At 47.2% G+C, this 25,844-nt stretch overlaps 1 protein-coding gene across 2 annotated transcripts in view; it reads left to right on the forward strand.

Moving 5' to 3' along the window:
- The window catches only part of kcnh1a (potassium voltage-gated channel, subfamily H (eag-related), member 1a), a 520,535-nt gene that overhangs the window by 140,327 nt on the left and 354,364 nt on the right, over nt 1-25,844 (forward strand). For both annotated transcript variants that reach the window (XM_072509739.1, XM_072509749.1), the window contains 2 exons: nt 14,596-14,988; nt 24,586-25,015. In XM_072509739.1, the coding sequence (XP_072365840.1) occupies nt 14,596-14,988; nt 24,586-25,015 (823 nt within the window). The remainder of the gene's footprint in view (nt 1-14,595; nt 14,989-24,585; nt 25,016-25,844) is intronic.

The following is a 25,844-nucleotide window of genomic DNA, read 5'->3' on the forward strand; positions in this document are numbered from 1 at the left end:
GAGCAGCGGGAATTCCCTCACCTGCCGTCTTACAAACACCCTCACTTGCATATATCTAAAAGCATTTCCCAGGGGTAACCCAAACTTCTCCTCCAGCACCCCTAGGCTCGCAAACATCCCATCTATGAACAGGTCCCCTAGTCTCCTAATCCCTGCCCGATGCCAGCTCCGAAATCCCCCATCCATCCTTCCCGGGACGAACCGATGATTCTCCCGAATCGGGGACCCAACCGAGGTTCCCACCTCGCCCCTGTGTCGCCTCCACTGCCCCCAGATCTTCAGCGTTGCCGCCACCACTGGACTCGTGGTGTACCTTGTCGGCGAGAGCGGCAGCGGTGCCATTACCAGCGCCCTCAGGCTCGTGCCCACACAGGACGCCATCTCCAACCTCTTCCACGCCGCCCCCTCCCCCTCCATTACCCACTTACGGATCATCGCCACATTGGCTGCCCAATAGTATCCACACAAATTTGGCAGAGCCAGCCCCCCCTGTCCCTACCCCGCTCCAGAAACACCCTCTTTACTCTCGGGATCTTATTTGCCCACACGAAACCCATGACACTCCTGTTTACCCGTTTGAAAAAGGCCTTGGGAATCATAATGGGGAGGCACTGGAACACAAAGAGAAACCTCGGGAGGAGCACCGTTTTAACCGACTGCACCCTGCCCACCAGCGAGAGTGGCAGCACATCCCATCTTTTAAAATCCTCCTCCATCTGCTCCACCAACCACATCAAATTGAGTTTGTGCAGGCCCCCCCCAACTCCCAGCCACCTGGATGCCTAAGTACCGAAAGCTCCTTTCCGCCCTTTTCAGTGGCAGGTCGTCTATCCCCCTTCCCTGGTCCCCTGGATGCACCACAAAGAGCTCACTTGTCCCTACATTCAACTTATACCCCGCGAAGTCCCCAAACTCCCTTAGGATCCGCATGACCTCCGCCATCCCCTCCACTGGGTCTGCCACATACAGCAACAGGTCGTCCGCATATAGCGACACCCGATGTTCCTCTCCCCCACGGACCAGTCCCCTCCATTTTCTGGACTCCCTTAGTGCCATGGCCAAGGGCTCAATTGCCAGTGCAAACAGCAAGGGGGACAGGGGGCACCCCTGCCTCGTCCCTTGGTACAGCCGAAAGTACTCCGACCTCCGCCGATGCATAGCCATGCTTGCCACCGGGGCTCTATATAGCAATCTGACCCAGCCGATAAACCCCTCCCCGAACCCAAACCTCCGCAACACTTCCCAAAGATACTCCCACTCCACCCGGTCGAAAGCCTTCTCTGCGTCCAAATCTGCCACTACCTCCACTTCTCCCTCCACCGAAGGCATCATAATCACGTTGAGGAGCCACCGCATGTTAGTATTTAGCTGCCTGCCCTTTACGAACCCCGTCTGGTCCTCATGAATCACCCCCGGGACACAGTCCTCAATTCTCGTAGCCAGCACTTTTGCCAGCAACTTAGCATCCACATTAAGGAGCGAGATCAGTCTATACGGCCCACACTGCAGTGGGTCCTTGTCCCGCGTCAGGATCAGAGAGATCAGCGCCCCGGATATTGTCGGGGCAAGGACCCCCAACCATAGCCTTATTGAAAGTCCTCACTAGCAACGGGCCTAGCAGATCCGCGTACTTCCTATAAAACTCGACCGGGAACCTGTCCGGCCCCGGGGCCTTCCCCGCCTGCATGCTCCCCAATCCTTTAACCAGCTCCTCCAGCCCTATTGGCGCCCCTAAACCAGCCACCTCCTGCTCCTCCACCCTCGGGAACCTCAGATGATCCAAGAATCGTCGCATCCCCTCCTCCCCCGCTGGGGGCTCAGATCTGTACAAATCCCCATAAAAGTCCCTAAATACCTCATTTATTCTCACCGCACTCCGCACCGTATTCCCCCCTCTATCCTTAATTCCACCTATCTCCCTCGCTGCCTCCCTCTTACGAAGCTGGTGTGCCAGCATCCAACTCGCCTTCTCCCCATACTCGTACATCGCCCCCGGCGCTTTCCTCCAATGTGCCTCTGCTTTCCCTGTGGGCAACAGGTCGAACTCCGTCTGGAGATTCCGTCGCTCCCTGAGTAGCCCCTCCTCGGGGGCCTCTGCACATCTCCTGTCCACCCTTAAAATCTCCCCCACCAACCTCTCCCTCTCCCTCCCTTCTCTCTTCTCCCTGTGGGCCCTAATGGAGATTAGCTCTCCCCTGACCACAGCCTTCAGCGCCTCCCAGACTACCCCCACCTGCACCTCCCCGTTGTCGTTGGCCCCCAAATATCTTTCAATGCACCCCCGCACCCGCCCACACACCTCCTCATCCGCCAACAGCCCCACATCCAGGCGCCACAATGGGCGTTGGTCCCTCTCCTCCCCCAACTCCAGCTCCACCCAGTGCGGGGCGTAGTCTGAGATGGCTATGGCCGAGTACTCCATTCCCTCCACTTTCGGGATCAGCGCCCTGCTCAGAATTTTAAAATCCCTGGCCTGGGGCCTGACAGACCTCCATGGGTCCACTCCTCCCATCTGGTCCATAAATCCCCTAAGCACCTTGGTCGCAGCCGGCCTCTTACCCGTCCTGGACCTAGAGCGATCCAATGCTGGGTCCAGCACCGTGTTGAAATGCCCCCCCATTATCAAACTTCCTACCTCCAGGTCCGGAATCCGGCCCAGCATGAGCTTCATAAATCCAGCATCATCCCAATTCCGAGCATATACATTTACCAGTACCACCCGCACCCCCTGCAGCCTACCGCACACCATCACATTTCGACCTCCACTATTCACTACAATATTCATTGCCTCAAACGACACCCGCTTCCCCACTAGTATTGCAACCCCTCTGTTCTTCGCATCCAATGGAATGGAACACCTGTCCTACCCATCCCTTTCTCAGCCTAACCTGATCTGCCACCTTCAAATGCGTCTCCTGAAGCATAACCACGTCTGCCTTCAGTCCCTTTAAGTGCGCGAACACCCGGGCCCTCTTGACCGGCCCGTTCATGCCCCTCACATTCCAAGTTATCAGCCGGATTGGGGGCTACCCCCCGCCCCGCCCCCGACTAGCCATCTCCTTTTCTAGGCCAGCCACGTGCCCGCACCCTCCAGTCCCCCAGACGGCGGACCCCCGCCCTGACCACCTCTCCTACTTCCAGCTCCCCTTTGGCCAATGCAGCAGCAACCCTATCCCCCCCATTACCCCCCTCCCCCGCTAGATCCACATCTAGCCCTTTTGCCTGCCCCCATCCCGTAAGTCAGCTTCATCTCTGTTTTAAAGGATCATCCCTTTACTCTGAGATGGTGTCCTCTGGATCTAGTTTTTCCTACAAGTGGAAACATCCTCCCCACGTCCACTCTATCCAGGCCTCGCAGTATCCTGTAGATTTCAATAAGATCCCCCTCATCCTTCTAAACTCCAGCGAGTACAGACCCAGAGTCCTCAACCGTTCCTCATACTACAAGCTGTTCATTCCAGGGATCATTCTTGTGAACCTCCTCTGGACCCTTTCCAAGGCCAGCACATCTTTCCTTGGATACGGGGCCCAAAACTGCTCACAATGCTCCAAATGGGGTCTGACCAGAGCCATATACAGCCTCAGAAGTACATCCCTGGTCTTGTATTTTAGCCCTCCTGACATGAATGCTAACATTGCATTTGCCTTCCTAACTGCCGACTGAACCTGCACGTTAACCTTAAGAGAATCGTGAACAAGGACTCACAAGTCCCTTTGTGCTTCTGATTTCCTAAGCATTTCCCCATTTAGAAAATAGTCTATGCCTGATTCCTCCTTCCAAAGTGCATAACCTCACACTTTTCCACATTGTATTTCATCTGCCACTTCATTTCCCACTCTCTTAGCCTGTCCAAATCCTTCTGCAGTGTAGGGGAGAACGGGAGAAAGGGAGGGCTCCTTGTCAGTCCCACCAGATGCAAAACCATCTGAGGACATGATTGTGGAACATTATTGTTGACAGTTATGGAGCAGTCTCTCACCTGAATGCCTTCAATGTTGCAAATCATTTGTAGTGGATAAAGATTTTGTTAATAAACACTTTGGAAGACACTTTTATAGCTCGCAGAACATAGTTTATACAGTAAAAATCCTGACCACTATGAAACTGGTTGTAGAGATATCCAATGTCTGCACCAGTGGAATGCTTTGCATTCAGAGATAATGGGTGGGATTCTCCGTTCCCCAGCCTGTGTTTCTCGGCGGTGTGCCGTTTGAGGGCGGTGGGATTCTCTACTCCTGCTGCTCAATAGGGGGCTGGATTCTCCGATTTTGAGGTTGACGAAAACTCAGAGCATACTTGTCCCACGCCGTCAGGAAGTCAGCCCATCGGGGGCGGAGCATTGGAGGAGGGCCTTCAGGTGACGTCCTGAGGCCGTCCCCACGGCGTGCGACTTACTCACCAATGATGCCGTTTTGGAGGGGGCGGAGCATCCAAAAACAGGTCCTGCCCCCGATTTCGGGGTCAAAAGGTATTCTTCGCCTGATCGCCGAATATGGGGCGTGATTCTCCGTTTCAGGGACTATGTCTCCACGGCGTCGTGAAGACTGTGGCCTTTTACACCAGAAAAACTGGCGGCAAAAGGTCACATATTCACAGCCCTGCAGGGGGATAGCAGGGACCCGTTGTGAAACTCGCAGCTCCAGCTGCAGATACGGAAACCCACACTTCCGCGGCCGTGCTGTGCTCCATGGCGGACTCCGATCGTGGAGCTGGACCGCGTAAATAGTGCCTCCCATCGGCTGTGCGCCCGACCCAGACCCAAAAATAGCCCGGTCCCTTATGAGGCCCCCTGCCTCCGATCGACCCGCCTCCGACCATGGCGTCCGCGGACTGAGTCTGCAGCCACCACGCGAGTATCCCGAACGGCAGGAACAGATTAGATCCACGCCGTTGGGACTTCGGCCGGCTGGGAGCGGAGAATAGCGGGCGGGCCTCTGGCAATGGCTGCAGGTGGGTGACTTCCCAGGTACGCCGCTTCCCGGAGGCCGGAGAATCGAGGAACCATCGCCGGTCTCGATTCCATGCATGGGAATGGATTCTCCGATTTGGAGGTTGACGAAGACTCAGAGCACTCTTGTCCCATTTCAGCGTCGGGCAACGGAGAATCCCAACCAGAATATCCCATTGAAGCCACCCACATCGCCGGGAAACTAGCAGGTGGAGGTGCGCTGCCGACAGGAAAAGAGAATCCCAAAGGCCAGAGAATTCCGGCCAATAAATGGAAATAAAGGGAATCTACAAAATGTTGGATTTTTGTTTGTTGCAAAAGTGACAAATGGGGGCCAAATCACACTTTTTAATGTGGGCAAGGGAGAAAGAGGAGTTAATCTCCAATTGTCGTCATGAATATGATATAAAATGACTCTTGCTTAAAGTGTGTCCGTTAGGCCCTATTTTGTACAATATTAGGCCTTTAAAGTGCTTTTACTTGGACTATTTTTGATACTTTTTATTCAATGTCCTCACAAAGGCTGGCTTCCATAGCTTAGTATCTTTTGAATTTATACATTTACCTGACATTGCATGTAGAACAAGGCACAATTACCTAGACTGACAACACTGAATTACCAGTTTACCGTTATTACTCCTCTGAAACTGACAGCAATTTCTGGAGACTGCACACACCCAAATGCGGAAACTCAGAAGTTGCTGTCAGTGATTCTACAATTCCCCGTAGCGTGCACTGTTGAAATGCCCCCAGCCTGCAATCAACTGGAAATCACTGAACTGATGAAAACCTTTCCTTTAGTGTCATTAGGTTCACTGTAAAAACCTTGAAAAGATCACACCTTGTTGAATGAGATGTAACTGGGGATTATGATGGCACACTGTGTTGATAAAGACTGCTGAACAGTTTCGCTGTCCCTGGGAAAACACATTTTATATCTGTGAAATGTCAGGTTCTCCCTTATGATTAAAAGCATAGCATTTTTATTTATTTTAATGGGTTTGATATTTCCGCCTCTTAATCCTGTGTGTCTGCCCCATTTACTTCACCCTGTAAAGTGTAAAGCTGTGCCTGTTTGACTTCCTGGTTTGCTGGCTGAGAGAATACATTATTTCACTGTGATTATCCCCTTACTCTGCTTGTGACACCACTGTTGCTGGATGACTGGAGATGCCTTGACTTGGTGTGAGATTCAAACTAAGATCAGGAAAGGGGAAATCAATCTTAAGGGATTCTATTTGTCCAATGTCCAGTTAGTTTGTGACTGCTGGAAGGTGATCTTGAATGTCTACTCCATATCCTGAGAGTTGCCACGATTCAGTTATTCTGCGGCAGTCCACATCTTTCCCTTCTTCCGCAACCTCAACAGTTGACTCCAGGGAGAGAAGGGCAACCCTCTGAAGAACTGGCTCATTGCTCCGATAATGAATCCTACCAATGAATCAGGGGAGAGATACAACAGGAGCCACAAGGGCAATAATAAAACAAGCCATTGGATTGCTTTAGGTGCCTGGACAGAATGATTGTGGTCTCTTGTGCCCTTCACAGCACTGTAGTGCAGAGAGGAGTGGAGCTGCAGGGGCAGCACAGTGGTTAGCACAGTTGCTTCACAGCTCCAGGGTCCCAGGTTCGATTCCCGGCTTGGGTCACTGTCTTTGCGGAGTCTGCACGTTCTCCTCGTGTCTGCGTGGGTTTCCTCCGGGTGCTCCAGTTTCCTTCCGCAATGTGCAGGTTAGGTGGATTGGCCATGCTAAATTGCCTTTAGTGTCCAAAAAGGTTAGGTGGGGTTACTGGGTTACGAGGATAGGGTGGAGGTGTGGGCTTAAGAGGGGTGTTCTTTCCAAAGGCCAGTGCAGACTCGATGGGCCGAATGGCCTCCTTCTGCACTGTAAATTCTATGATTCTAAAGCAGCAGCATCAAAGGAGGAAGAGGAGGAGCTAGATTTGAATTTGATTCCTGGAGCTGCACACCTGGCTGCCAAAGAAAACCACAATTAACTCATACAGGCCAACTTTACTTAATCAGGGTGCATGAGGGCATCAAACAGTGTCATTGGAAACCCTGTGCTCTCCCTCACACCCCCTCAACATACACACAATTCATCACAGCAGTCAACAAGGCAACCATCTCACATTCACACACTCTCCTCCTCATGAAAGCTGAACATAGCAGTCACCTGACAGTTACCATCCAAATGGGGGATGCAACAAAGGAGTAGTCAGCAGAATGAGCAGTACAAATAACGGTTTTCACTTATTAAAATAAACATCAGCAGAATACCATTAACATTGCTATAAACACCCAAATCTTGTGCAACTATTAAAGCTTTCTTAACCACTTCCTCTTATTCCAACATGGCACAACTCCTGAGGCTTCAGCGGAGTGGACACAGATTGCTCCTCCCCTGCTCTCACAAACGAGACACCTGTGATGGTCATCCTATGGATTTTGGAGCTTGTTCGGGACCTGCAAAAGACTGCTCACCTACACTTGTGTGGGTCAGAAAGTGTACCCATTGCCATATGCCCTTTTTCCATCCTCCTTCTCCTGATTCACTTGCACACCTTTCCTAACCAAGAGTTGGAGAGCACTTAACTGTGTGGCACTGAGTCACCAAAGTGAAGCTTTGCTCTATCCGGTGCAAAGTGGCAGTCAGAGTGCAGGCTATTGGTCAGGGCCAATACGTACTTAGTGACTTGCAGCGTCTGATTCTCCAGGCAGGTGGCCATTCTTTCTGGCAAGGTGGACATCAACGCAAATGCCCGAGGTGATGGACTTTTCTAATCTCTCAAGACATGTACTCTTTCTGGAAATACTCCTAGAAGCATACACATTTCCTTTTGTTTTTTTAAAATAGTTTATTAAGGTATTTGAACATTTTTATAACAGTAACATAAACAATGACATCAACATGGTAACATAAACATTCCCCCCTCCAGCCCAATCTTCACGCACCTCAACCAAACAACAATTCCCCCCCCCCCCCTTTGGAATACTGCATCTGCTGACATTTCAATTTTCCCCGAGAAAGTCGACGAACGGCTGCCACCTCTGGGTGAACCCTAACATTGACCCTCTTAAGGCAAACTTTATTTTCCCGAGACTGAGAAACCCAGCCATGTCACTAACGCAGGTCTCTACCTCGGGGGCTTCAAGTCCCTCCACATTAACAAGAGCCGTCTCCGGGCTACCAGGGAGGCAAAGGCCAAGACGTCGGCCTCTTTCGCCCCCTGAACTCCCGGATCTTCCGACACTCCAAAGATCGCTACCTCCGGATTCGGCACCACCCGTGTTTTGAGTACCATGGACATTGCCTCAGCAAAATCCTGCCAAAACCCTCTAAGCTTCGGGCATGCCCAAAACATGTGGATATCATTTGCTGGGCTTCCTGCACACCTCGCACACCCATCCTCTACCCTGAAAAACTTACTCATCCTTGCCGCTGTCATGTGTGCCCGGTGGACTACCTTAAATTGTATCAGCCTAAGCCTGGCGCATGATGAGGAGGTATTAACCCTGCTTAGGGCATCTGCCCATAGTCCTGCCTCTATCGCTCCTCCTAGCGCGTCCTCCCACTTGCCCTTAAGCTCCTCCACTTGGGTTTCCTCCGCCTCCGAAAGCTCCTGGTAAATATCCAATACCTTCCCCTCTTCCACCCAGGTACTGGAAACTACTCTATCCTGTATCCCCCGTGGCGGCAGCAGCGGAAAGGCCGGCACCTGCTTTCTCAGGAAGTCTCGCACCTGCAAATACCTAAAACCATTCCCTGCTGGTAATTTAAATTTATCCTTTCAAGCTGGGAAAGCTCCCATCTACAAATAGATCCCCCATCCTTCCAATTCCTGCCCTTTTCCAACTCCGGAACCCACCATCTAGCCAACCCAGAACAAACCTGTGGTTGTTATAAATTGGGGTCCAAATCGATGCTCCCTCCGCTCTCTTATATCTCCTCCATTGCCCCTCAGAGCCGCCACTACCACCGGACTTGTGGAGTATCGGGCCGGCGAGAACGGCAAAGGTGCCATTACCAATGCTCCCAGACTGGTGTCTTTACATGACGCCGCCTCCACCCGCTCCCATGCCGACCCCTCCCCCACTACCCACTTCCTAATCATGGCTATATTAGCCACACAGTAGTAATTGAAGAAGTTCGGCAGAGCCAACCCACCCTCCCCCCGACTGCGCTCCAGCAACACTTTCTTCACTCGCGGGGTTTTACCCGCCCACACAAAGCCGGAAATAATCTTATTCACCCGCTTGAAAAAGGCCTTAGGGATGAAGATGGGGAGGCACTGAAAGACGAACAGAAATCTGGGGAGGACCGTCATTTTCACGGTCTGTACACATTTCCTTTTGGTGCTCCGCAAGTTCCCTTCTTGTGAATGGCTCCTGAGGCTGTTGAGATGGAGATTCGAGGAGGCGCCCGAAGAGAATGGAATTTGAACATACAGTGCAGAAGGAGGCCATTCGGCCCATCGAGTCTGCACCGACCCACTTAAGCCCTCACTTCCACCCTACCCCCATAACCCAGTAACCCCTCCTAACCTTTTTTGGTCACTAAGGGCAATTTATCATGGCCAATCCACCTAACCCACACATCTTTGGACTGTGGGAGGAAACCGGAGCACCCGGAGGAAACCCACGCAGACACGGGGAGAACGTGCAGACTCCGCACAAACAGTGACCCAGCAGGGAATCGAACCTGGGACCCTGGCGCTGTGAAGCCACAGTACTAATCACTTGTGCTACCGTGCTGCCCAAATATCTAGAACTGCAGGATGGCCCATTGGAGGAGAGATGTGCGGAAAAATGCCAAGGTCAGAGAATATTGATTGTCACCTGAAAGTGATATGGCACTCAACTTTCCTGATGTAATGAGAGTATTAAACCTTTTCTGGGAATGAACCTAGACCTGGACACCGTATCTCTGCTGCTCACAGGCTCTGCTACTTCCAACTACATCTGCTTCATTTAGATGGATGGCCTGTTCCTTCTGTCCACAGGGAAGAGGACTTCCATTCTGGCTCTCACCGTATCCAGCATGACTTCCAGGGAAGAGCCGAGGGGCAACCTTCCTTCCATCAGTTTCCTTCAGAAACAAATTTACCTGCAGCCTTTCTGACCCTTACTGATGCTCCTTCAAATACAGTGCATTTATAAATAGAGAACCTTCATCAACAGCGCATCCACAATCTGTGATTGGCCAGGAAACACAGAAGCTAAAGAGCCATGGCAAAGCCAGCTTCAATTATAAATGGGTACCCAGGCCACAACTGGCTTACTCGCTGTGTGTGGGTTTACTTGGTTCAGATTCTGTCTCTTAAGTTTGCACAGTGAGCTCTAGGTGTGAATCCCATCAGCAAGAAGTAGCCCATCATGCAAAGGGAGAAACTCCAAAGTTCCTACAACAGCTAATGATGTAATGAAGGGCCTCAAAGGGACATGCAGTCTTCAATCTCTATCCCTGGGGCCTTATACTCATTTGGGAGGCGTTTCAACCCCCTCTGCCCAACTCTAACCAGGGTTCAAACCATTTGGTGTTCTTTACAACCCATGGCAGCACGGTAGCACTGTGGTTAGCAAAGTTGTGTCACAGCGCCAGGGTCCCAGGTTCGATTCCCGACTTGGGTCACTGTCTGTGCGGAATCTGCACTTTCTCCCTGTGTCTGCGTGGGTTTCCTCCGGGTGCTCTGGTTTCCTCCCACAGTCCAAAGATGTGCAGGTTAGGTGGATTGGCCATGCTAAATTGCCCTTAGTGTCAAAAAGGTTAGGTAGGGTTACTGGGTTACAGGGATAGGGTGGAGGTGTGGGCTTGGGTGGGGTGCTCTTTCCAAGGGCCGGTGCAGACTCGATGGGCTGAATGTAAATTCTATGATTCTATGAAACTATTGTAATTCCACTTTTGTTCTTGGATAGTGGAAGCCTCAAGGATACATGCAAATTATGGTCTTATGATATATTTAGGGCTAACTGATGAAGTTTTCATCACAGACACTCCACTGTGCAAAACCTGATGGGCAAGAAGTGGGGATCTTTATAGTCCTGCAAAAGAGTTATTTTTTCAGGCCAGGTGAAGCAGGAGAGCTCTACAAGGCTCCACATAAGAAGTTTACGCAGCTGTCACTCCAAGCACCTTCCTTCTACGTTTTCAAAACACTCCTGAACCCTCCATTTGACCCGAGTGCTGGTCATGCAGCCTGGAAACTAAAGTTAGTGAGCTGCCTCTAGTTGTCTGTTTTGGACAACAGCTGGTCATGTCTATGTTTACAAAGGCCTGATTTTTATCACAACCTCAGCTCTTGGAGTAATTGCAATGATCTAAGGTGACTTCATGCTGCTGAATGGAAAATACAGCTTTTGCAGACAAGCAGATACTTCCTATATTCAGAAACTTGACCCTGAGTATCTAGGATAGCAGGTCTTGGGACAAACAGTAATAATGTTGGGGTAAGCACAGTAAGAAGTCTTACAACACCAGGTTAAAGTCCAACAGGTTTGTTTCAAACACTAGCTTTCGGAACTGTGAAATAGTGAATGGGGTCATGAGAAATAAAATCACATTAACGCCCAAGCCCCTGTACCTCCACCGCCTTGTATCGTTGAGCAGTAGGAAGTAACCAATCACTAGGTGGGCTCCTGATAGTGAACACTTTGGCTGCATCCATGTAAATAAAGTAGAGGTTTCCTGGAGCGGTAGCAATGGAGGCAGATGTGGATTTGGCGACTGGCGACAACCGGGTCACCAAAGGCCTGGCATTTACATCACAGATTTTCATATTTATACAATGTTTTTCATGTACATCTATAACATACAAATTTTAATAATTATATACTGAATGGTGTTGTGCTGTTTTGTTTATGTTGGCATCTTGCATCATGTTAATTTAAAATCTTAAAATGGGGTTATATTGAAAAATTGTTTGCAAAGTGCTGCACTAGAAATATTATAGGGTGCCATTCATACTCCCAATCTCACTGACTGATGCAATTTCAATATGCCAACAAAGGATAAATTCCAATTAAGCAGATGTGCAAGAATTTCCTTGAGTTCTTTTGATCAACTACTGTGCTTTGGCAGACGATTTGCAGAAATCCCAATTAGGCGATGTCTCCGAGGTTTCTGTGGATCTTCCCCCCTCAGATTTTCCCAGCACTAATTTGAAATAAAAATAACTAATTTGGCTTAATTAAGTAAAGTTACGAGCAAGCATGAACAAATCTGTACAGTAAGACAATAAATATAATACATAACTTCCACTAGACTATTAGTAATTTCAAAGGGACATGGATTCAATTGGGCAGCTTGATGTCAGATGAAATGTACTGTGGAGAAATGTGGAATGAAACTTTTTGGGAAGAAGAATGAGAGGAAATATGTGGTGAAGCCTTAGGCTGGATTCTCCTCTCCCCAATGCCGAAATCGTGTTCGGCGTCGGGAGGAGAATCCGTTTTGGTGCCAAAATCGGGAGTGGCGGCAATTTTTGAATTCTCCGCCCCCTGAAAAGTGGCGTACTCTAGGAGTACGCTGCGCCAATGATCCACCCCTCAGGCCATTGCCTGAGGCCCGCTCGCGATGCTCCGTCCCCGACTGGCTGAGTTCCCGATGGCGTGGGACTGTCATGGTGACTGCGGACTGAGATCCGCGGGTGGGGGGGCGGGGGGCTTCATTCAGGGCTGGGGGCTCTGTGGGCGGGCAGTCCGGGGCGCGCGAGCGGCCGAAGGAGGGCACTACTTTGGTGGTCCAGGTCCGCGGGCTGAGTCCGCTATGGAACACGATGCGACCGCTGAAGGCCGCCGCTTGTGCGCATGTGGGAGTGCTGGGGGTCGTAGCGGCAGCTAGAGCTGCGAGCTCTACGCTGCCTTCCTGCTAGCCCCCAGCAAAACGGGGAATCGGTGGCCTTTTGACGCCAGTTTTCCTGGCGTAAAAGACCACCGTTTTCACACCGGCGTTTATTCTCCAAAACGGAAAATCCAGCCCCACTTTTTCAAAGCAGAGGAGCAGAGGGACATAACGGCTTCAAATGCACAAAGCTTTAACTTGGGCAGAACAGGTTGAGAAGAATTTTAATGAAGAAAATCACATCTGGCATCCCAGGTTTTACAGACAGTGGCTTTGGATATGAAAACACATGAATAATGATAAGCCTATAGAAAACCTAGAAATACTGCAGGTAGTATCCAGTGAGGACCAAGGAGACGGCAGAAGAGATTCGCTCAGATGGTATCAATGATGAAAGGCTTCTGTTATGAGGCAAGGTTAGAGAAACTGGAGGTCTTTGCAATTGAATTCAGACAATTAAGAGAACTAATAGAGGTATTGAAATTTATGAGGGGTTTGATAAAGATAATTGTGGGAACTATTTCTGTTGTTTTTTATTTTGTTGTTGGCAGTTGCCGTTAGCATATTATTTATTTTTTTAAAAACGATCAATGTAAATATTATTACAAAGTTGTAAAATGGGAAAATTTTGTTCGATCGAAAAACTTTAATAAAATATATTTATAAAAAAAAAAGAAGATAATTGTGGGAAAAACGATTTCCATTGGTTAGTGAGTGGATAGCGGGAGGGTATAAATTTAATATCATCACCAAACAAATAAAGGAAGAAATTAGCAAGATTTTTTTGGATGTAGTGGAATATTAGGATATCGGATGCTTCATTATCAACAGTGTGGAACAAAACCCACAACAACATTTAAAAGGGAAGGGATCTTCATGAAAATAACAAGGCTATTATGCACAAAAAGAAATCCTTGAGTCCGCACTCGCCGCCCGCTGGAGCGGCGGGAAGACTGGAAAATGTCGCCGGAGAGATCGTGTTTCCCAATTTCCTTGTCCCTTGCCGGCGCTATCACGAGATTCACGCCCACAAAGAGCGTGAACCTCATGAATAAATTTGAATGTATTTAAATGCAACATTTATCAGCAACACCCACATAAGGGGTGTTTTGACAGCGATTAAATTAATGTCGTGGGGGTTGGGGGGGGGAGATCACGGTGTGAGAGCCCCTGAGACCTCCAATACATGGGCTGGGGGCTGTTAGACTGCTGGTCTGGGCGCCCTTTAAAGATGACACCCCAATCTGTGTGGAGACGGTTCCCAATTCTAAGAGACCCTGCCCATCAGAGTGCCCCCCCGCCCCCAACCACCCCCATCCCATCATATCCCACCCCCATCCCCGTTCCATCATATCCCACATCTTTGAATTATTCCCACCAACTGAGCTCACTCTGTGTTTTACATGCTGGTTGCCAAGTTTACACATGCTAAATAATAAATGGAAGGGAATAAATATTTGGCAGATAAGAGATTCAAAGAATATGGGAAAAGGGCAAGTAAAAAGGGATAAAATGAGTAAGTCTCTGAAAGCGCTGGTAGAAATCTTGAGTTCTGAGATTAATTTGCCAAATATTTTCGAGATTTTTCTTAGTCCTCTGTAGCATACATCAAACTTCATGTTTTTTAAAGCAAAATCTTAGCTTCAGATGCCATGGAATTCCTTCTTGCTTCTATGATTTGGATCAGGCTGTTAAGGCCCTTGACGGGTAGTTTGGTAACACCGCTAACGTACACTACTGCAGTCTGCTGTTATTAATCTCAATGTTTTTGTAACTAATAATCATACATTATCTTTATTGTGCAGGTATTACAGCTTGGGTCTGAGATCCTTCCACAGTACAAGCAAGAAGCACCAAAGACTCCACCTCATATCATCTTGCATTACTGTACATTCAAAACTTCCTGGGATTGGATAATTCTGATTCTGACCTTCTACACTGCAATCATGGTTCCATACAATGTCTCCTTCAAGACCAAACAAAACAATGTGACTTGGTTGGTGGTTGATAGTATAGTTGATGTAATCTTCTTAGTAGACATTGTCCTCAATTTTCATACCACTTTCGTTGGGCCAGCGGGAGAAGTAATTTCAGACCCAAAGCTCATCCGTATGAATTATTTGAAGACTTGGTTTGTTATAGATCTCCTTTCCTGTTTGCCGTACGATGTCATCAACGCATTTGAAAATGTAGATGAGGTTGGTATCTGTCGATTTTGCCCTGTAATCCATGGATAGTAAAATAACCTCTGTAAAATAACTTCTCCTTGCTCCACACTAGCAAGGGAAAAAGAAGATCTGGATTTCTCATTCTGAGTATTATCCAGCCGCTCTTGCTAGAAAGTGCTTCTGTCTGGATGTCAGATGAGACTTGACTATCACATCTAGGTTAATACTCTGGTAAATTCAGAGCACCTCATGCTTCAGGAGGGAAGAAAATTGAAGATTCAGTGGAACCTTACAGTGTATGAATGAATTAGTGGGGTAGGTTTTCATTTTAATTGTTTGTGTGGTAGCCTGGTAGAGTGCAGCAGTCTCCTTTTATAGAAATCATTGAAATGTAAATTAGACAGAAGCAGTAAAGGGTGGATGATTTGCTCTGCCAGATTACTGCTGATAGTTGAAGAAGAAAATCTAATTCAGTATTCATCAAAGTTTTAAAATTAATTTGGAGGATTCCTTTACGTGTTAAATATTTAAATTAACAGGATGGACCTTAGAAGATGTTTCTTTTCAGTTAGAAAACAATTCAGTAAGAATTGTAATTGGTTGGCTAGTAGTCAATATTTCGGAGTGATGACATTTAAACAACATTTTGCCGAGCAAATTTCCTATTACCAGGCAGTATTGGAATCGTGAAGCGGGGAAAATTATATAGTGATGTGTAGATCTTCCTAACATTTGAGTGGTGTTTCAGTTACCCACCCTTTTCTTGCCCCGTGATGGTGAGGAAGTGGGGCTTGGGAAACTGGTCAATTTGCCATCTTACTGCCATACTACAACCAGTGCATCAAGATCAGGTGGTGCATGGCTGGGTATTGAATTCAATGGCATGGGTGGCAACCTAACAAATTGTTCTGCCCTGGATAATATTAAATTTCTTGTGTGTTGCAACTGTGCCCATCCAGATCAGTGGTGAATTTTCCATTACATTCTTAAATTCAGCCTTGTAGAAAGTGGAGACATTTAGAGGGGGCAGGAAATAAGCCAATCGTACAGAACCCAGCTTCTCATTTAATATGACTGGTCTTGCTAATCAGTGGAGACCTCCAAGATACTGATGTGGGACACAGTGATGGTGGTGCAAATTGAAGGGTAGAGGGAGATGGATGGGCTTTCCCTTCTTTGAGACGGTCATTATTTGTCATTTATGAAGGCCTGAAATTTGATTAGTAATCCACTAATACAATTATTAATTCTTACCGAACATAATAGCACTATGGAACTAAAATATGTTTTATACTGCAGCATAATATGAAATTATGCACTGTTGGAACAGTGTTTTCTTGTTTGCATTTCTGTGTCACTGCTATCACTGCTATCAAGGAGTATTCCTGAACAAGTTCATCAATACTATAATATTCATCCAAGGAGTAGAATGAAAAGGCAGAAAATGGCATTTTAGCCCTCTACTCAGTTGTGCTCAATGATCTTAATAGAACATAGAACAATACAGCGCAGTACAGGCCCTTCGGCCCACGATGTTGCACCGAAACAAAAGCCATCTAACCTACACTACGCCATTATCATCCATATGTTTATCCAATAAACTTTTAAATGCCCTCAATGTTGGCGAGTTCACTACTGTAGCAGGTAGGGCATTCCACGGCCTCACTACTCTTTGCGTAAAGAACCTACCTCTGACCTCTGTCCTATATCTATTACCCCTCAGTTTAAAGTTATGTCCCCTCGTGCCAGCCATATCCATCCGCGGGAGAAGGCTCTCACTGTCCACCCTATCCAACCCCCTGATCATTTTGTATGCCTCTATTAAGTCTCCTATTAACCTTCTTCTCTCCAACGAAAACAACCTCAAGTCCATCAGCCTTTCCTCATAAGATTTTCCCTCCATACCAGCCAACATCCTGGTAAATCTCCTCTGCACCCGCTCCAAAGCCTCCACGTCCTTCCTATAATGCGGTGACCAGAACTGTACGCAATACTCCAAATGCGGCCGTACCAGAGTTCTGTACAGCTGCAACATGACCTCCCGACTCCGGAACTCAATCCCTCTACCAATAAAGGCCAACACTCCATAGGCCTTCTTCACAACCCTATCAACCTGGGTGGCAACTTTCAGGGATCTATGTACATGGACACCTAGATCCCTCTGCTCATCCACACTTTCAAGAACTTTACCATTAGCCAAATATTCCGCATTCCTGTTATTCCTTCCAAAGTGAATCACCTCACACTTCTCTACATTAAACTCCATTTGCCACCTCTCAGCCCAGCTCTGCAGCTTATCTATATCCCTCTGTAACCTGCTACATCCTTCCACACTATCGACAACACCACCGACTTTAGTATCGTCTGCAAATTTACTCACCCACCCTTCTGCGCCTTCCTCTAGGTCATTGATAAAAATGACAAACAGCAACGGCCCCAGAACAGATCCTTGTGGTACTCCACTTGTGACTGTACTCCATTCTGAACATTTCCCATCAACCATCACCCTCTGTCTTCTTTCAGCTAGCCAATTTCTCATCCACATCTCTAAATCACCCTCAATCCCCAGCCTCCGTATTTTTTGCAATAGCCTACCGTGGGGAACCTTATCAAGCGCTTTGCTGAAATCCATATACACCACATCAACTGCTCTACCCTCGTCTACCTGTTCAGTCACCTTCTCAAAGAACTCAATAAGGTTTGTGAGGCATGACCTACCCTTCACAAAGCCATGCTGACTATCCCTGATCATATTATTCCTATCTAGATGATTATAAATCTTGTCTCTTATAATCCCCTCCAAGACTTTACCCACTACAGACGTGAGGCTCACCGGTCTATAGTTGCCGGGGTTGTCTCTGCTCCCCTTTTTGAACAAAGGGACCACATTTGCTGTCCTCCAGTCCTCTGGCACTATTCCTGTAGCCAATGATGACATAAAAATCAAAGCCAAAGGTCCAGCAATCTCTTCCCTGGCCTCCCAGAGAATCCTAGGATAAATCCCATCAGGTCCCGGGGACTTATCTATTTTCAGCCTGTCCAGAATTGCCAACACCTCTTCCCTACGTACCTCAATGCCATCTATTCTATTAGCCTGGGGCTCAGCATTCTCCTCCACAACATTATCCTTTTCCTGAGCGAATACTGACGAAAAATATTCATTTAGTATCTCGCCTATCTCTTCAGACTCCACACACAATTTCCCATCCCTGTCCTTGACTGGTCCTACTCTATCCCTAGTCATTCGCTTATTCCTGACATACCTATAGAAAGCTTTTGGGCTTTCCTTGATCCTTCCTGCCAAAAACTTCTCATGTCCCCTCCTTGCTCGTCTTAGCTCTCTCTTTAGATCCTTCCTCGCTACCTTGTCACTATCCATCGCCCCAACCGAAACTTCACACTTCATCTTCACATAGGCCTCCTTCTTCCTCTTAACAAGAGATTCCACTTCCTTGGTAAACCACGGTTCCCTCGCTCGACGCCTTCCTCCCTGTCTGACCGGTACATACTTATCAAGAACACGCAGTAGCTGATCCTTGAACAAGCCCCACTTATCCAGTGTGCCCAACACTTGCAGCCTACTTCTCCACCTTATCCCCCCCAAGTCACGTCTAATGGCATCATAATTGCCCTTCCCCCAGCTATAACTCTTGCCCTGCGGTGTATACTTATCCCTTTCCATCATTAACGTAAACGTCACCGAATTGTGGTCACTGTCCCCAAAGTGCTCTCCTACCTCCAAATCCAACACCTGGCCTGGTTCATTACCCGAAACCAAATCCAACGTGGCCTCGCCTCTTGTTGGCCTGTCAACATATTGTTTCAGGAAACCCTCCTGCACACACTGTACAAAAAACGACCCATCTATTGTACTCGAACTATATCTTTTCCAGTCAATATTTGGAAAGTTAAAGTCTCCCATAATAACTACCCTGTTACCTTTGCTCATATCCAGAATCATCTTTGCCATCCTTTCCTCTACATCCCTAGAACTATTAGTAGGCCTATAAAAAACTCCCAACAGGGTGACCTCTCCTTTCCTGTTTCTAACTTCAGCCCATACTACCTCGGAAGAAGAGTCCCCATCTAGCATCCTCTCCGCCACCGTAATACTGCTCTTGACTAGCAGCACCACACCTCCCCCTCTTTTGCCTCCTTCTCTGAGCTTACTAAAACACCTAAACCCCGGAACCTGCAACATCCATTCCTGTCCCTGCTCTATCCATGTCTCCGAAATGGCCACAACATCGAAGTCCCAGGTACCAACCCATGCTGCCAGTTCCCCTACCTTGTTTCGTATACTCCTGGCATTGAAGTAGACACACTTCAAACCACCTACCTGAACACTGGCCCCCTCCTGCGACGTCAAATCTGTGCTCCTGACCTCTATACTCTCATTCTCCCTTACCCTAAAACTACAATCCAGGTTCCCATGCCCCTGCTGCATTAGTTTAAACCCCCCCAAAGAGCACTAACAAATCTCCCCCCCAGGATATTTGTGCCCCTCAGGTTCAGATGTAGACCATCCTGTCTGTAGAGGTCCCACCTTCCCCAGAAAGAGCCCCAGTTATCCAGAAATCTGAATCCCTCCCGCCTGCACCATCCCTGTAGCCACCTGTTTAAATGCTCTCTCTCCCTATTCCTCATCTCACTATCACGTGGCACGGGCAACAACCCAGAGATAACAACTCTGTTTGTTCTAGTTCTGAGCTTCCATCCTAGCTCCCTGAAAGCCTGCCTGACATCCTTGTCCCCTTTCCTACCTATGTCGTTAGTGCCAATGTGGACCACGACTTGGGGCTGCTCCCCCCTCCCCCCTAAGGACCCGGAAAACACGATCCGAGACATCACGTACCCTTGCACCTGGGAGGCAACATACCAAACGTGAGTCTCACGCTCCCACAAAATCTCCTATCTGTGCCCCTGACTATAGAGTCCCCAATTACTAATGCTCTGCTCCTCTCCCCCATTCCCTTCTGAGCAACAGGGACAGACTCCGTGCCAGAGGCCCGTACCCCATGGCTTACCTCTGGTAAGTCGTCCCCCCCACAAGTATCCAAAGCGGTATACTTGTTTCTCAGGGGAACGACCGCAGGGGATCCCTGCACTGACTGCTTTTTCCCAGTCCCTCTTACAGTTACCCACCTATCTCCAATCTTTGGTGTAACTAATTCCCTGAAGCTGCTATCTATGACCCCTTCTGCCTCCCGAATGATCCGAAGTTCTTCCAACTCCAGCTCCAGTTCCCTAACTCGGTCTTGGAGGAGCTGGAGATGGCAGCACTTCCTGCAGGTAAAATCAGCAGGGACACTAACTGCATCCCTCACCTCAAACATCCTGCAGGAGGAACATTGCACTCCCTTCCCTGCCATTCCTCTTACTTTCTACCAAGATCTGGCTAACAACTAAATTAAATTTTTATAAAAAATAATAATAATATAATAAAATATGATACTTACCTCAGACCAATGGGTTTTATTATTAGGTTAGAGGAGGAGGGCGGGTGGGAGACACTACATGTGTAGTGTCTCGGGTTTCCTCTCCACCAGAATTTATTGGTGAGGGTCTTCCCAGACGTCCGCGGGTCGACTTCCTGTTCCCGCCTAAAAAACTAATTTAAAAAAAAAGAAAAATTCTCAGCTCCTGCTGAAATTGACTAACCAGCCAGCTCCACTCCCGCCGAAATCGACTGGCCTGCCCCTGCAAAGACAAGTGCTTTTAAAGGTTGACTTAGCTCCCAGCAGCCACTTCCGCAATGCTCCCGCTGAAACTGACTCACCAGCTGATTCTCCCGCCGAAATCGACTGGCCTGCCCCTGCAAAGACAAGTGCTTTTAAAGGTTGACTTACCTCCCAGCAGCCACTTCCGCAATGCTCCCGCTGAAACTGACTCACCAGCTGATTCTCCCGCCGAAATCGACTGGCCTGCCCCTGCAAAGTGCTTTTAAAGGTTGACTTACCTCCCAGCAGCCACTTCCGCAATGCTCCCGCTGAAACAGACTCACCAGCTGATTCTCCCGCCGAAATCGACTGGCCTGCCCTTGCAAAGACAAGTGCTTTTAAAGGTTGACTTACCTCCCAGCAGCCACTTCCGCAATGCTCCCGCTGAAACTGACTCGCCAGCTGATTCTCCCGCCGAAATCGACTGAAATCTTGATTAAACATCCTGTGGGAGTTACATCATTGCTGTTTATCCATCAAATTGATCTTATCCATATTGCTGAGCATGTGCTTTTGTTAAAAAAAAAATTGGCAATGGGTTGTTTGCTGGATTACGAAGAAATCCATGTTCATGCCCTGTTTGCTTGCACATAAAGTGCTGTACATTGAGAATAGTGCTGATGGAATGTTTGAAGTGCTGTTTTTATTGTGTACATCAAATAGTATTTACATGCTACCTTGTGGTACTGAGCTTCCTGGATGTATGCAGAATACTAAACAATGTTGCAGTTAATTGTGTGCTTTACTTTTGGTATTGATATTTAATGTGTAAAATAATGCACTGTATTTTATTCATAATGGTTTGTGACATTTACACCAGCATTTATATCCTTCTTGATTTCTACTTTTTCCACTTGCATGCTTCTTTATTTCTGTGACTTGATCCTCTTCTGACTATCCTTTGGGGTTTGAAGAACTGGAATCATCATGCTGTAACTAAAGTAGGCTTTCTATTTCATAAGTTATCTTTAGCGTGCCATCTCTAAAGTGTTTGAATGTAATGATGGGCTGCAATTTTTTATAATGCTCTCCTCGTGATGCTTGGCATTGACATTTGTACAATTGTTTGTTTCATTTGTGCTCTATGAACTTAGTACAGCTAAATGTTGCTGAGAAATTTGGAGAAAGAATGCCACAGAATCTATGTACAAACGTGTGTCCACCTAACTTCACAGAATTGTTATAGCACAGAAGGAGGCCATCAGCTCCATCATGTCTGAGCTGTCCGGCTGAGCAATTCACCTAGTGCCAATCCCCTACTTTCTCCCCCTAACCCGGCATGTTCTTGTTTTTCAGATAATAATCCAATTCTGTCTTGAACACCTTGATTCTACTTGCCACCATCACAGTCTCAGGCAGCACTTTCCCGATTATAACAACTAACTGCATGAAATGTTTCTCCTGATGTCTCTATTGCTCATTTGGCCAAGAACCGTAAACCTTTGCTCTTTGTTTCTCAATCCTTCCACCAGTGGGAAAAGGTTTTTCCTATCTACCCTGTCCAGACCCCTCATGGTTTTGAACACCTCTATCAAACCTCCTCTCAACCTTCTTTTCTCCAAGAAAAACATTCCCACCTTCTCCAAACTGTCTACATAACTGATGTTCTCATCCCTGACCATTCCCCTTCCTGCAATCCAGAGTATATTCATATAATTCCTGAAGTGTGATGTCCAGAACTGGATGCAATACTCTAGTCCGAACCAGTGTTTACACAAGTTTGACATGTCCTCCTTTTTCTTGTGCTCTATGCCCCTATTATAAAGCCTGAGATACTGTATGTTTTATTTTTTAAATAAATTTAAAGTACCCAATTATTTTTTTTCCAATTAAGGGACAATTTAGCATGGCTAATCCACTTAGCCTGCAAATCTTTGGGTTGTGAGGGTGAAACCCACGCAGACACGGGGAGAATGTGAAAAACTCCACACAGACAGTGACCCAGGGCTGGGATTCGAACCCGGGTCCTCAGCACTGTAGGCAGCAGTGCTAACCACTATGCCATGTGCCGCTCCCTGTATGCTTTATTAACAGTACTTTCAACCTGCCCTGCTATCTTCAGTGACTTAGGCATGCAGTCACCCAGGTCCCATTGTTCCTGCTCCCCTTTAGAATTGTACCCTTTATTTTATATTGTCTCTCCATGTTTTTGCGACTGAAATAAAGTACCCACTTCACACTTCTCTGCATTGAACTTCATCTGCCTCTTGTCTGCCCGTTCCACCAACTTGTCTATGTCCTTTTGACGGTCAACACTATTGTCCCCACGGTTCACAATGCTTCCAAGTTTCTAATCATCCACAAATTTGAAAATTACACCCTGTATTTGCAATCGTCACTAATATAAAAATGTATAAATATTATTTCTAGCATAGTCACTGTATCATATGTTTATGATGCATTCTACAATTTTTGTGGCTTTCTTCACCACTTCCTTGCTTATGCATATATAGTGAGCAGCTGAAAACAACATTGAATGTTGCTTGACTTTTGTAAATGAGTTGCATAAGGAACATCCATTTAATCTTCATTAATTGAATTAATGTGATTGGATAAATACTATATGCTATATTAATGAAATATCACAGGTGTGAAAATATAAAATGCTAATTCACAGTATGTTTCTGAATTTCCTTAAATATGTGCTGAAGGCTGCTTGAATAAGATGAGCATCAATCTATGCATAGCATTGAGTTCTAGATGTTATTTTCACAAGTGGCATGGGCTACTCTGACCCATTCTTGGTTATCATTCCAGATTAATGACAGGACAATCATAACTCACTCTTAGTCAGATATTGGGCTGGATTCTCTAGTCCCCTAGCAGCGTGTTTCTCGGCAGCGTGCCGTTCGCTGGTGATGGGATTCTCTATTCCCGCTGCTTGTCAACGGGACTTCCCATTGAAGACACCTCATGCCGTCGGGAAACCCATGGGCAGGGATGTGCTGCCAGCAGAAAAAAGAATCCCAATGGCTGGAGAATTCCAACCATTGCCTCCCCTCCTTATTTTTTTTTGTAATTCCTTGTCTTATATCCCTTAATAGCTGAATCTGTTCAGAAAGAGTCAAATTAGCCTGTAACAGTATTCCAATTTGAATTTCCAATCAGACAACCAGTTTTTCACACACCTGCTAACCCGTTAAGCTGTTGAAGGCTAACTGAAAGATGTTTTTTTCACGCAAAGCACACACGGCTATGAAAAACTCTGACTTAAATATTAACACCCACCCCAATAACCAGTGGAGGGTGGGGACACTGGTGTGAGTGATTAAAAATAATCTAACAGGGAATGCATACCCAACCTGCTATGTACATTCCTGTTTCTGCAACGGCGGGTTTGGAAGTTGTGGAACACTTCATTAACATATTTATTTCAGACTCCCACAGAGTAATTGGGAGCCTGATTTAAATTTAACAGTCGTGGTGTGGGTTTTCCAGGATTCAGAAAACACACAGTAAAAGGGAAGCAGGAGCCAAGACAGTTAATTGTCTTTTCCAGTGCTCCTTGGGGGCCAAGAGGAACAGGAGTGCTGAAACTGGACTCCCCTGCTGCTGATTGCAACTGTCCTCTCCAACTAAACCTGATTCCTGTCTCCCTCCCTGCTGAATTGGCATCTCTTCCCTCCTGCTTTTCCCTGATCGCTCACTCCCTCTCTCCCTCAGTGGTTTCGCTGCACTCCCCCATCCTCCGCAAGCCCGATATTCCCCTCTTGCTCCCTCTCATGATGACCTTACACCCCACCCCCCTCCCCCCATCCACAATCTCTTGCTATTAAAACGTTCTATTCAATATAGAAGGACTAAAAAAATCTGATGCATAACTTTGGGAATAGTTGAAATGTTCTATCATTATTAATTTTATTCTCCAAGTGCTTATATATTTACTTATATGATGTCATTTTTGCAGGGCATCAGCAGTCTCTTCAGCTCCCTGAAAGTTGTTAGGCTTCTTCGTTTAGGCCGAGTAGCACGGAAGTTGGATCATTACATTGAATACGGAGCAGCTGTGTTAGTACTACTTGTCTGTGTTTTTGGGCTTGCAGCTCATTGGCTGGCTTGCATCTGGTACAGCATTGGGGATTATGAAGTGATCGATGAAGAATTAAACAAAATCAGAACTGACAGCTGGCTCTATCAGTTAGGAGAAACTGTAGGAATGCCGTATCATTTCAATTCGAGTGGGTCAGAAAAATGGGAAGGTGGACCGAGTAAAGACTCTGTGTACATTGCCTCGCTCTACTTTACAATGACCAGCCTCACCAGCATTGGGTTTGGTAACATTGCTCCAACAACTGATGGCGAGAAGATTTTTGCTGTGGCTATGATGATGATTGGCTGTAAGTACATCCAAATACTTTATTTTCTATATATTTGAATAATAGCATTGATTTCCCATTTTTATAATCGGGTTTTTAAATCCATTGCATTCTGTTTAGCTACTTGCTACCATTAATAATGTCCTTCACTTTCGGGATCCTGTCATGTGTAAAATGTGCAAGGCGGTTTTGATTTGTTTTAATTTTTGTATGGACAAAGTGCTTAAGATGTTTGCTAAATTGCTGGATTCAATTCTGTCCCCTAAATTCATGAATGTTGTTACCTTTCTTTCCCTGTCATAGTTTGAAAGGATCTGGAGCCACAAACACCTATTGTTGTGGTAGCCTGTTGCTGATCTGATTCCAGCTAACAATTCCCAGTCTTCCTGCAGCAACACAGTGTGGAATCCAACGGCCAATCAGTGCCTGAAAAGCAGCTCGCGCAGAAAGGCCAATAGAAGCTGGGAGGCTCCGCTCGCTGGATCTACCCAGCTAGCAACGCCTTGCGAGATCTAACACGATATCGTGAAATGTTGTGATGTAAATCCTGCACATTGTGGGCTGGATTACTTTTTAGAAAATCTGCATATTAGAATGAGACAGCTAGTCTCACTTTAATATGCAGTTTCTCGAGGTACCCCAGGCGTTGGGATCTATCCCCTTTGCCTCAGAGACTGTGGGTGAGCGCCCTTCAGTTCTGGTCTCCACAAGTGCGGACCAGATGGAACAACACTCGTGGGGGGCTCTCCCAAGGGATAGGAGGCCCCTAAATGCGTGCCCTTTGGTCAGGGTGGTACCCTGCCACTGCTGGTACCACCCATGCGCTTTGGTAGTGTCAGCCTGGCATCCT

Source organism: Scyliorhinus torazame, chromosome 1, assembly GCF_047496885.1.
Source record: "Scyliorhinus torazame isolate Kashiwa2021f chromosome 1, sScyTor2.1, whole genome shotgun sequence".
Classification (NCBI taxonomy): domain Eukaryota; kingdom Metazoa; phylum Chordata; class Chondrichthyes; order Carcharhiniformes; family Scyliorhinidae; genus Scyliorhinus; species Scyliorhinus torazame.